General features: G+C 26.8%; 1 protein-coding gene across 2 annotated transcripts; it reads right to left on the bottom strand.

The window, feature by feature from the left end:
- Positions 1-7: 7 nt before the first annotated feature.
- LOC114939152 (aminopeptidase N-like) lies at positions 8-8,104 on the bottom strand. Of its 2 annotated transcripts, XM_085480582.1 has the most exons (8): positions 7,903-8,104; positions 5,289-5,780; positions 4,825-5,042; positions 3,869-4,052; positions 3,131-3,269; positions 2,728-2,806; positions 1,233-1,561; positions 8-447 (listed from the first exon to the last, which is right to left on the bottom strand). In XM_085480582.1, exons 3-8 carry the CDS (start codon positions 4,893-4,895, stop codon positions 146-148), a joined length of 1,104 nt encoding a protein of 367 aa, XP_085336708.1. In that variant the 5' UTR covers positions 4,896-5,042; positions 5,289-5,780; positions 7,903-8,104; the 3' UTR covers positions 8-145. The 2 variants fall into 2 exon arrangements, with proteins under 2 accessions (XP_085336708.1, XP_085336709.1); XM_085480583.1 differs by lacking the exons at positions 4,825-5,042; positions 5,289-5,780 and having other exon boundaries at positions 10-447.
- Positions 8,105-13,784: the final 5,680 nt, after the last annotated feature.

The raw sequence follows: 13,784 nt of genomic DNA, 5'->3' as shown, positions 1-13,784 counted from the left end.
AGTTCTTCGGGTGAGTGATTATTCAAACTGAATTTGTTTGTACATTTGTTTGCGACGCAACAGATGTAAATTTTTTATCGTTGATGGACATATTTTTCTAATTTGTGATCAATGAGAGTATGAAGATATTTAAAATGTAATATTTTCATTGAAATTTATTAATATTTACCGTAACATTTCCAACCATTTCTTTCCATGGAAAAGTACCATACATGTATTCCATAGCTTTAAACATAGGATACCATGCCACATAATCTTCTTCTCGATGCAAATATTTTATGAGATCCCAGAATATATGGCAGTTAAGTTGGCCTGCTATCATTAAATGAAATGCATCATCGATAATTTGGGCACGATTAAGAACATGAATTTTCATGTAATTATCAGAGTTTAGAAAATTTGAAATTCTTTGCCAATTCTCATCATCATAGTTAACGCGATAATATCCTGTTGAATAGTAAATAAATTTTATTAACTTTTATTGTTTTGAATAATTTTATAATTAATATTTAATATTTTCAAATCTATTTTTTAATTATTTTCAAACTTACTTCAATTTTCGTTTTATACTTTGTTTATATAAATTATAAATTAAAAACATATCAAAAATTTTATACATATAAATAAAATGCAAATACATATAATTGCTTCCTCATAGAGAAAGCTTTGTTTTAATGAAAAAAATTTTTTTCAGATTTCTATACCAATGCGTTTAGAATGTTCCAAAACATTGAAAAGACACATTTTTGAAAAATGGATATGTATGTACGGATGTATGTGCACACCCACATTTGTGTGTTTTTTTTATATGGTATCTCAAAAATTATTGGACTTGGAGCGCTCTAATTTGGCATACAAGTAAAGTGAAATAACAGTTTTATTTACCGCAATTTCTAGAAAAATGCATGAAGTATTTCATTTTTAATAAAACTTTAAATTTTTTTTAGAAGTGTCCGTGGTTCAAGTCAAATAATTTTTGAGATATAAAAAAAACACGCAAATGTGGGTGTGCACATACATCCGTACGTACATACTTATTTTAAAAAAATGTATTTTTTCGATGTTTTGGAACATTCTAAACACATTGGTATAGAAATATGAAAAAAATTTTTTTCACCAAAACAATAAAGCTTTCTCTATGAGAAAGCAAAATAGATAAAAAATGAAATTGTCATTATGTGTAAAATAAAGACGAGAAATAAGTCATAATAAATCCATTTGTCGATATTTACCAACTCGTTGTATATTGAATATCATCCAACCATTCTCTTTAAATGGTAATGATAATTCGAAATCCTCGAACGCGTATAGAAAATAAGGAGTGAAATTGTTAAAATCGGGAGATGATTGCGTAGTAAAAGTTATAGGAATTTGACGAATTACTAATATGTCGATATATTGTATCGATACGGTTGTTTGGCTCATAGGATCTGTATAATTTCGTTCTACTTTAATAAAAGGACAATGCTTTTCCTCAGCCCAATTTTTCATAGCAATAATTTCTCTTATTTTTAAATGATCATCCCTCATAAAATTCGTAGAGTCTAGACGATGTGATAGCCTAAATTTATAAAACATGTAAAATATATAAAAAGAAAATTGCAAATGTGTTAAAATTAACTGTATAATGTTAATATTATAAAAAATTCTGGTAATTTTGAGATATGGGGAGCCAGCTCCGATTTCGATGACCTTGACATTTGTTGTCAAAGTCACTGACCTGAATAATATGATATAAAATAAAAATTTATTTAATATATATTTTTATTTTATTTTACTATTTATTTATATCTTTATCTACAGCATACATACTAGCTATTGTATTAAAAAAGCATCTAAGCTTTTATCAACATCAAATATCCAAGCTAAAACCTTTTCATGCTTGTTCAGGACAGTGACCTTGACAACATATGTCAAGGTCATAAAAATTGGAGGTGGCTTCATGTATCTCAATAATTACTAAACATTTAATAAACACTAAAAAGCAAAATATAAAATCGCACTTCTAATTTGCAGATATTTATATATCTTATATTTATATTATAATAATAAAGAATATAACATAACTTTAAATAAAATTTAATAATTTTATTTATTTTTTTAAATATTTTTAGCATTAATACAGATTATATTTGAGCAAAGTATTGAGAGAGTATAAAATGATTAAAAGAAGAATTAAAACAAATAAGAAGTTAAAGACAAAACAAAAATAATATAAAGGAGATCGATTTACGGAAGAAGAAAATAAAAATATAGAAAGTAATTGAAAAGAGACACAAATGTTACATATTTAAAAACCTGTTAAATAAGATTAGGAAACAAATGTAGCACAAAAATCCAATTAAAAAAACAGATATAAGAATAATTATAGACAGAATTATAAAAAAATAAAGGAAATAATAAAAAGAAAAATAATTTTTAAAATTATTTAAAAAAATAACAAATCATGAAACAAAAATAAAACAACAATGAATATGTATATGAAAAAATTATAACGATAACAACTTCTCTCTATAGATTTTCATAGGAATAAGAATAATGAAATAAAAAATAATTCTGATAGAAGATCAGTAAAAATAGAGGAATTGTAACACTAAAAAAATGAAATAATGTCAGAAGAAACGAAAAAAAATAAGGGACATTATAAAATTTGTATATTATTATAAATTATTTAAGATTTATATAAATTTATTTTTTTATATTATATTCTATGTTGTTTTTACTCACGTGCTATTTGCATATGAAAGAATGTTATTCCAAGAACTTTCTTCTAAGGAGAGTTCCATCATGCGCAGTATAAAGGGTGCTATAGTTTACATAAAAATTATACATTAGATATTTTATAAATGTATATTTGTTATAATGGATACGTGTAAACATAGTAAGTTTACAAAAAAAATTATAATATATATGTTTATACAAGATAGTAATCGCGTAAGTATGAAATGTTTTTTATTCCCACACCGTTTATCATTCTATTTTATAAGTACATTTCTCGTTTATACTTATGAAGATTTAATTATATATCATAAAGATTTAAAAAAGAATTAATTATCTTTTAATTTTAGACTTATCTTAAAATATTAACAGTTAAAAATTTACGCAAACTATTTTATTATATTACATATACCTCTGATAGAATTGGGAATTTCCGATGAATTGTTATCTTGTAAAGTAGAATTCCACATATAATAACCACTATCCAAATTAAAAGAGTAATGTTGATTTTGAACAACTAATAAATTTTCTATTTGATAATCTGGATAAGTCTATAGAAAAAAAAAATTAAATATATTGATATAATTTTTTTAAAAATAAATCTGCATTAATACAAATACTAATATTATTAATGCTACTTCATTGTTAAAACAAAACATTCTCATTTTGAAAAACACACATTAAAATAAATATATAATAATAAAATATACAATTTTGTATTAATATAACTAGCAATTATTGCTTATTTTTAAACTATTGTCTCATGATATTATATTGCAGACTTCTCTTTATCGAATTTATTTCAATAAATATCATGTGTACTGGTTCTTGATTAATTTATTTCATTTTATATTACATAAAAATTTAAAAATATTTAATAAAGTAGTATTAAAAAAATAAAAATTTTTAATAAATTAAATTATAATTATATACCTATGCACGTAAACATATAAAAAAAATGTTTTCTCAAAATGAGTTCATTATTTTAAAAAATGCTATATATGTTTTCAAGACAATTTACAAAGAATGCATATAAATTTTGTAAAAAATGTTTGATTTAAGAAAATCTTGCAATATAAATGCTTTAGTATTATATCGTTTGCGAGAAGGTGCGAGCAAGATAGCGTTGAAAATATTTAAAATAACGTACCATCTTGACTGCATACGTTGCAAGATATGTAATAAGTCCTTTTTTAAACCAAAAATCCGACACTAACGGATTGTTCAACATGTTATAAAACCATTGCTGTGTCACTTTACGTCCTACTAATTGAGCTACTTCAATTTTTTTAGCAATAGAATGTAAATTTTTATCGTAGATGATATCTGTATCCCTAAAAATTATATTTAAATGTTAAGACTCAGAATTTTTATAGAAAATTAAATTTTATTTTTGTTACAATATTTTAATTTAATTATTATATGTACGATTTACAAAATCATGGATACAATTTAGCGAATCAGTATTGTAAATTGTACCAAATAATATTTTTTTATTTTTTGATTTACAATATAAAACAACAAAAAATTTCAGTTAATATGTATATCGTTGACAAAGAACAATAATTTCAAATAAATTAAAATATGTTATTTCTTTTACAGCTTCATTGCAGTTTTAAAATCTATCTAATTGTAAGAGAGTACGATTTAGCATATATGTTTTATCCTTTATTACGTATTAAAACGGTAAACTTTAACTTTATAATAATATAAATAAACTTAATTCTACTAAAATTGTTTTCGCAATTTCTTATACTTTTGAACGTTTACAGAAACAAAAGTTATACTTGTTTTTAAATTTTTTAATTTTGTATACTAATATAATTTTATTTTTAATGTAATTTTAAGCACTCGTACTCACTTATAATAAACAATTTCGAAATCTATTATGTCATTGTCATGGAAATTTGGAATTGCAACGTGAGTCACCTTCACGTTTGAATTCCATTCATTTTTAAGAAACAACGTGATATTTTCAGCAAAATTTTTTGCAAATTTCATATAAAATCCATATTTGTTATTGCACCACATTTCAATGTTTCGATTGTCATTATATTGATAATTTACGTATTGACGTGATAGGAAATTAGACACAATCATTCTTACAAGATAAGGCGACATTGCAGATGTGGTAGCGAAGTGTGTCCATAACATTTTGTACTCATTTTCTTCCTCATTTTGCAATGGCATATTTGATAAAGCCGTACATTGATTACATCCTATAGACTATGTTAAAGGTTGCTTCTAACAATAAATTCTGTTCATCCCTACATGAAGACCTTTGTTGCGGCCATATTGTATGGAAATGAATAGCAGTTACCCAGCTATACATTTCAAAGAATATAAATTAATGAAACACTTTTAGCAAGCATAAAAATATTGGAAATTGAAAAAATTTATAAATGTAATATGTAATATTATGTACTAAAGGCTGATCGTCTTTATATTTAAATTCCATGATATATAATAATTTTCAAAACATATAATACATAAATAATATATATTAATTACAATGTTTTATGTAATTGCACATCGTACTTTTTTAATAAACATGTAAATTATTTACTTACGCCATTTTTCCTTTTATGTCGTAAATTCTAAAATCTTCATTAAAAGTACCATAATATTTTATATTTAAAGTGTAATTTCCTGGTAATAACTCATTTATAAACAAAATAACAATTGTGTCTTCTTTAATATCACGTACCGATTCATAAACTGTATCATTATCATTCTCATGATTTTTTTTTATATTTTTAAATAAAACTATATCTTGAATACTTAATTTTTCTGATTGTAAAAATATTCGTTGCGTTAGGTTAAGAATGCTTATGCTGATATTATATTCTCCATAGAAAATATGTCCTTCAATATATGTTATAAGCTTGATATCGTAATGGATTGGTTTTATAAATTTTGATGGTTGATAGCATAAAGATGATTCATTACGAATAGAAGCCGTCTCAGGGATAAACATTAATCCACTACTTATTAATAATAGTTTTAGAAATATCATCTTGTCGGAAAAAGAATATTTATTTTAGATCTGTAAAACACACTCCCTAAACAAAAAGATAAATATAGAAATTAAATATAATTTTGATGTCTTTTTTTAAATCACTAAACGACACAAGAGTGCGCTTTCTTTTATAGAAAATTATTTCTATTATTTATTGTACAATGGTCATTGTTAATTTTTGCGATGATAATTGCTTGAAGGTAGAAATATGATCATAATTTTAATTCGCCGAATTTCTATCTTTACAACTATTTTGTATATATTTATACATATTTTCTATGTTATTATTTATTTTTTTCTTATTTCGTTTAATTTAATATCAAATATAATTACGTGCGCGAAACGAATTCTTTGATAATAAAACTTTAAAAATTGCAACACAAAAAAATTATTATTGCAATGCATGTATATATAGAAATATACTAATTAATTACGTGATTCATAAAAATTCAATATATAAATTTTTTACAGAAAACAAAAAGTATTATGTTCTACAATCTTTAATTTAAAATATCTGCGCTTCTATTTTAATTTTCGAATGTCTTTATAATTATATACATATTTTTAATTTGCTGAATTTTAATTATGTGTATAACTTTCATTTCTGAATTTTTGTAATGTGCCAGATAATACAAGCGCGCGCTTTGCGCGAGTTATTGATATTGATTTATCTACATAAAAATCTGTATGTTTATTTAAAATAAGAAGAAGACAATAAAAGGATAAGAAAGACTAAGCAGCGGTGACAGAGAGCACATATTTATTATTATTTTCATTTAGAGGTCTGTGTTATTTCATTTCTTAAATTGTGTATTATAAACTCCAAACGAACAATCACCGAGAATAAAACCAACATAAAATTAATTTTAAATTTTATAAATTATGAACTTGATAATAAACATTATATACATATATATATAAGGTGTCCCGGAGCTAGGAGTTTATTTTAGATATTTCAAATTAAACGCATCAAAATAAATGTAGAGTTAAAAATGCTTGAATTCTATAATATTACGGATTTTTTATTCGATTGACAATTAGAATGTACCATCATTTTACTCTATACATAATTTATAATTAATAAAAAATTATTATAATTTTTTATTAGATTGACTCAATTTCTTATTATAATTTTATTTCGTTATTAAGTATTAAAGCTATAATGTTTATCAATGTTTATTTTATTACAGCTTTCTAATTGAAATAATTTTATATTTTTTTACATATTATCATTATCAATACACATGTAACATTACTATTTTTGTTTATAAAAGTAAAAATTAAATTTTAATCATTTTTAATTTAAATATTTAAAACGTTTCAACTTTAATGGAATATCTTATTAAATAGATATAAACTATTGTTTATGCGTTTTAAATATTAACATGCGTTTTGTATGTTTTATATAAAATATTTTATGTAAAAAAAATTTTACGTAAAATATTTAATTTTCTGTCTACTTCTAACTTATATGATCAATATAATTCTACTTTCTACGATAATTCTATTTATAAGTGTTGTTTTTATATTAATTTTTTTATATTTATTTCTCTCTTAACAAAATTAATTTTTTTAAACTTTTCATAATTATTGCCCTTATAAGAAGATATATCGAATACAAATTAAAAACAATTGTTCTATTTTTTATTTTTTTTAATTATGTACATAATTTTCAGCAACAAAAATTAGTATTTGATTTTTCTTTTTTATTAAAGTTATTTTACTCAATGTCAGCACATCTTAAAAATCATTTGAAATATTAAATTACACACAGATATTTCTCTTATAAAAAATAAGTACGACTAATTGTAGAAAATAAAATTTTAATAATCTACTAATAAAAGGACAATTAAAATTTTCTATTATAAAATTTATTATCTGTTATGTAAGTTGCAGTATTTTTAAGTTTTAGAAATAATTTATTTGATATCAAACTTTTGTGAGTTCCAGATTATTTCAACATTACAATTCTTAAAATATTATATCGACATTATGTGAAATTATCTCTGGATTAAAATTCAAAGATAGTTTTGAATAAACTTATTTTCTTTATTCCTATACATATGTTGGAAATTATTTAAAATGCTGTTGTACTTTACGATTAAATTTTTTTTGTATTTATAAACAAATGTGTGTTTTTATATTTGAAATTAATTTTGACTTACCCAATATTTTGAAACAAAATGTTAATTGCAAAATTATATATTTATAAATTACTACAGCAAATTAATGCTCTAGCAGTATGCACTGTTCGAAGAATATAATTATTCACACACACTTTATTACAATTATTATATCTACCATGATACAGTTCGAAAGACCATGAAAGACTGACTGATTCTCTGTACGGGTCATTATGATAAACATGATGTGTCAGATCAACAGAACTTAGAGGTTGTTATATATATATATATATATATATATATATATATATATATATATATATATAAATACATATGAATATATACAAGGTGTACGGTAACTAACGGACCAACGATTACAAATGGATTCTTTGGTCAATTTGGGAACGATTTTTTTTCAGCGAAAATGTCGAAAAAACTCATCATTTTTTACAAGTTTCCAATATTTGTCATTATGTATCTTTATAACTAAGACTCAAATTAAAATTTTATTATAGTAAACTCTACCTGAAATTAACTGAAGAATGTAATTATGTTGGACTTTTAACTCCGAAACGTTTAGTTTTCAAAAAACCCATTTTTTTCAATCGCTTATAACTCGAAAATTATTTACTTCTCAACATTTTTGCTAAGGAAAAATTATCTCTCAAATTGGCTAGAGAATCCGCTCTTAATTATTGGTCCGTTAGTTACTGAACACCCTGTATATATATATATATATATATATATATATATATATATACAAGATGTTCGGTAACAGGTGGGCCAAAATGTAAGGAGTGATTTTACATGATAAAATAAGACGAAAATCAAGAATGACAAAATTGCGTCGGAGACTTCGTTCATTAATTATAAATATTTTAAACTTCGCATTAAGAGCGCCTGACGCACGGCAATCTGCCGATATCTGGCGTGCGTAAGGTACATCGGTAGAGTTGCCGTCAAAATACACTGTGACGCATAAGTATACAAAAACTTACATCGTAACAGTTGATGTATATTATGCAATATTTAACTTGGAACAACATTCCTTTCACAACATACATCGCGATTATCCCGTCCACAAGATTTATCCACAAAAAATTTTACACGAATTATAATAACATTAACAGTATAACTTCTTTTATTCTGTCGTAGACAGACCACGATTCTTCTGTGAAAGTGCTATCTTTCGTTTTGAAAGTCAATTATCATGTTCTGTAATACATTTGATGCAAATTAAATTTCTTGTTATTTTTCCAGTATTTATTCAGTTAACTGCATGAGACATAGTTTTTAAATGTTCCTAAAAGAAAAAATCAAGAGGACTTAAATCTGACCCGCCGAGAAGATAATTTTATCGCCACGAGTTCCTGGCCAAATATTTATAAAAAAATGTCGCAATGAATTTATTTCTATCAGTGCTCTTTTAAAATATGCTACACAGTATTATTCCTGATTCGTTCTATTGCTGCAATTATATCTTTTATGTCCGAGTCACATTGATTATGTCCACCGGATCTGCTTTTATCATTTTGGTATCCTGCAATCTTTAATGATGCTTTGAGAATATTTATTTTAATATAAAAAAAAAAAATGTTAATCTCGGCTCGAATTATTGTGTTACAATAAAAATAAAATCTCGACGGCAATCGGAGCCTGTGCGGATGACATGCACAAAATTAATAAATTAAAATGAGACCTCAAATCAAACTCATTTATTAAATTCTAAACGTTTCGACCCACTTCGGGTCTTCTTCAGTAGCTGCAAAATACAAAGAAACAAAAATAGAAGATAATCGGTACAATCAGAAAATTATAAACTCGTATACATACAATCCGCAAATAAATTAAATATCATTCTCCTCCCTATTCAAACCGTCCGGCCGTCGGAGTGTCTCCCTAACGGTGACCATCGTCAGGAAGGAAGCAGAGCAGTGACTCCCTTACCAACACTAATCAACATAATATAAATTAAACGTAGAACAATCCACAAGAATTAAAAATTAAAAACCGGGAAGAACACTCACCCCGACAGCAAAAACAGAGAGAAGACGATGCTACACGTGACACATCACTCTAACGACTGTGCGGTATTCTACCTCGACACAGTCGATACATATATACGCAAAAAACAAATATAAAAATAAAATATGAAAATAAAAATAAAAACAACTAATACTTATCGGCACTCATGTCAAAGGTCTAACGAAAAAATCCGGTTATGTATAATCACAAAGCTAGATTTTGGTAAATTTTTCAATTAACAGATCAAAATTCTCGTTTAATTTGTCGGTGTCGCTATGTAAATTTAGACTATTCTTCTGACGCTTTATGTGGATCATTTCGGATATCAAACGTTTACCTAAAAAAGGCTCCTCGTCCAAGACTTTTACATCCTCCCAATTAAATTCATGGTTCAATAATCTATGTTCCGATATGACTGATAATTGTGACGCGTTTCTTTTTATGTTGCTGCGATGTTCTTTCATCCTAGTTTTCAACAATCTACCCGTCTGCCCTACATACGACGCATCACAATCCATACAATCAATTTTATAAACTATATTGTTATGGAGTTCCCTTGGTAACTTATCCTTGTATACTTTGATGAATTTACGGAGACTGTTAATTGCTGTATATGATGGAATGACATCCAAATCACGTGTAATGTCCTCGATTCTCTTCGATACATTATTAATATACGGAATATTAAAGTTCGAAACTTTTTTCTGCGTTAGAATCTTGTCATTGCATATATTTGCTCTATTGTTATGCAACTTATTATTGTACCGGAAGAACAACTTTTTTAACCGCGCTTGTAATGTTTGAAATATCAAATTGAGAGGATAATTATTAGACAAAAGAACTCCAATCATAGACTCAAAGTTACCTTTATGGAATTTCGGATGAGATAGCCAAAAAACTCTATCTATGAGGCTGATAATGGTGCCTTTTTTATGACAGAGAGGATGCTGCGATTCAAAATTTAAATATCTACCTGAATACGTCGGCTTATGAAACAAATCAAACTCAATGCTCCCATTATTTATAATAATGGCGACATCTAAAAAATTCAATCGGTTGTCAACCCCCTCCTCCATGGTAAACTGCAATCTAGAATAGAAAGAATTGAAAGTGTTTAAAACAATTTTAAGCATGGAGGGTGGGGCCGCCAACGCGATATCGTCAACATATCTAAAATAAAATGGAAATGACAATGGAATCGCAGCAATCGCTCTACTCTCCAAATCTTGCAACGTGATATCCGCAATGATCGGTGAGAGGGGGGAACCCATAGGCGTGCCAAAAGTCTGTTGATAACATACATTATTAAACATAAAATAAGTCGAATTCATAATAAAACGAATTGCCAATAAAAATTCATCCCGTGAAATAATACACTCTTTTTCAATATACCCCCATCTGTTAATTAAACTATCGATAGCCATATCCAATGGTACGTTGGTGAACAATGATGCAACATCTAGTGAAACTATCTTTACATCACTATCCACACATAAACCATTTAATTTGTTCACTAATTGGAAACTATCAGAAATAGCCGAATCAGGTTTCGGAATTGCCTTATATATTATCTTATGTAAAAATTTTGCCAAGTAATAAAGAGGTGTATTCCTAGATGACACGATGACACGTAAAGGGCAATTCGGTTTATGCACCTTCGGCAGACCATACGCTCTCGGTAAAACCCCGTCCGTGCAGTTCAGGGATTTATATGTTGTTGAAGAAAGTACACAAGGATAAGTTACCAAGGGAACTCCATAACAATGTAGTTTATAAAATTGATTGTATGGATTGTGATGCGTCGTATGTAGGGCAGACGGGTAGATTGTTGAAAACTAGGATGAAAGAACATCGCAGCAACATAAAAAGAAACGCGTCACAATTATCAGTCATATCGGAACATAGATTATTGAACCATGAATTTAATTGGGAGGATGTAAAAGTCTTGGACGAGGAGCCTTTTTTAGGTAAACGTTTGATATCCGAAATGATCCACATAAAGCGTCAGAAGAATAGTCTAAATTTACATAGCGACACCGACAAATTAAACGAGAATTTTGATCTGTTAATTGAAAAATTTACCAAAATCTAGCTTTGTGATTATACATAACCGGATTTTTTCGTTAGACCTTTGACATGAGTGCCGATAAGTATTAGTTGTTTTTATTTTTATTTTCATATTTTATTTTTATATTTGTTTTTTTTTTTTGCGTATATATGTATATATATATATTAGTGTTGGTAAGGGAGTCACTGCTCTGCTTCCTTCCTGACGATGGTCACCGTTAGGGAGACACTCCGACGGCCGGACGGTTCGAATAGGGAGGAGAATGATATTTAATTTATTTGCGGATTGTATGTATACGAGTTTTATAATTTTCTGATTGTACCGATTATCTTTTATTTTTGTTTCTGTGTATTTTGCAGCTACTGAAGAAGACCCGAAGTGGGTCAAAACGTTTAGAATTTAATAAATGAGTTTGACTTGAGATCTCATTTTAATTTATTAATTTTGTGCATGTCATCCGCACAGGCTCCGATTGCCGTCGAGATTTTATTTTTATTGTAACACAATAATTTGAGCCGAGATGAACAGTTTTTTTATATTAAAAATATTGATCCTATCGAATTGAAAACAACATCATCGACAAATATTGTTGATAACGCTGTTTCTGCCGACAGTTTTCGTTGTGCTACACATAATCCTTTACAACAAACTAACCAGAAATGGTTTATTAATTTAACTGATAAAAAAATTCCCCCCAATGTAACCAATCTATTACAATTGGGAGGTGAATTTAGTCTCCCAGTTAACTTAAATAAAAAAGTAGCTATACACGAATTCATCAAAGATATAGAAAGCAATTCTAACGGGATCAGAAATCGTACTTCGATTCGTAATGCTGCCATTCCACAATTTTCATTATTTTTAAACAATAATGACAAAAAAACGGACATACAAGAAAAATTATTTCACATGCATAAAGACACAATTAAATTCTGCAATCAAAATCCTAATATTTTATTTACTAGAGCAGATAAAAGCAGCATTACAGTCGCACTAGAAAAAGAATTTTATATAAAAAAAGTTGAGAGTCTCCTAGAAGACGATTCTACGTATACCATAGTTAAAAACAATCCATCAACAAAAATAGAAAAAGACCTCAATATTTGTTTAAAAAAATAGTTGAAAAAAGATTTCATCAACAAAAAAGAATATTATTATTTATTTTCAAGCGATTCTCTTCTTCCTAAAGCCTATGGGCTCCCCAAGATCCACAAGGAAAATATTCCTTTTAGATTAATAGTTTCCTCAATAAATACTTCTCTATATAATATTGCTTCCTTCTTTCATAAAATTTTAAAAGATAGCCTTCCTAGAGCGGACAGTTTTGTAAATAACAGTTTTGATATATGCAACATTCTATCAGGGAAAACAATACAAGATTCCGACATAATAGTTTCATTGGACGTTGTTTCATTATTTACTAATGTTTCCGTAGATCTTGCATTAAACGGTATCAATAATAGATGGCATTTTATAGAGTCACACACAAAGATTCCCAAAAATGAATTCATAGGTATGATAAAATTTATATTAACTTCTACATTTTTCACTTTTAATAACATAACTTACAAACAAATTTATGGGACTCCTATGGGTTCCCCACTTTCTCCGATCATTGCCGATATAGTCATGCAGGACTTGGAAACATTGGTAATTAGTAATTTAAATTGCGAAATGACTTTTTATTTCCGTTATGTAGACGACATTATTTTATGCACTTCCGCTGACAATATTACATATGTTTTGAACGAATTCAACAATTATAACGATAGACTACAATTTACATTGGAAAAAGAGGATAATCGGTGTATAAGCTTTTTAGACATAATGA

The sequence above is a fragment of the Nylanderia fulva genome, unplaced genomic scaffold, assembly GCF_048542155.1.
Source record: "Nylanderia fulva isolate GAGA-0341 unplaced genomic scaffold, ASM4854215v1 Scaffold15, whole genome shotgun sequence".
Taxonomy (NCBI): Eukaryota; Metazoa; Arthropoda; class Insecta; order Hymenoptera; family Formicidae; genus Nylanderia; species Nylanderia fulva.
Note: the sequence above shows the minus strand (reverse complement) of the source record. Positions and strands in the feature narration are given on the sequence as shown.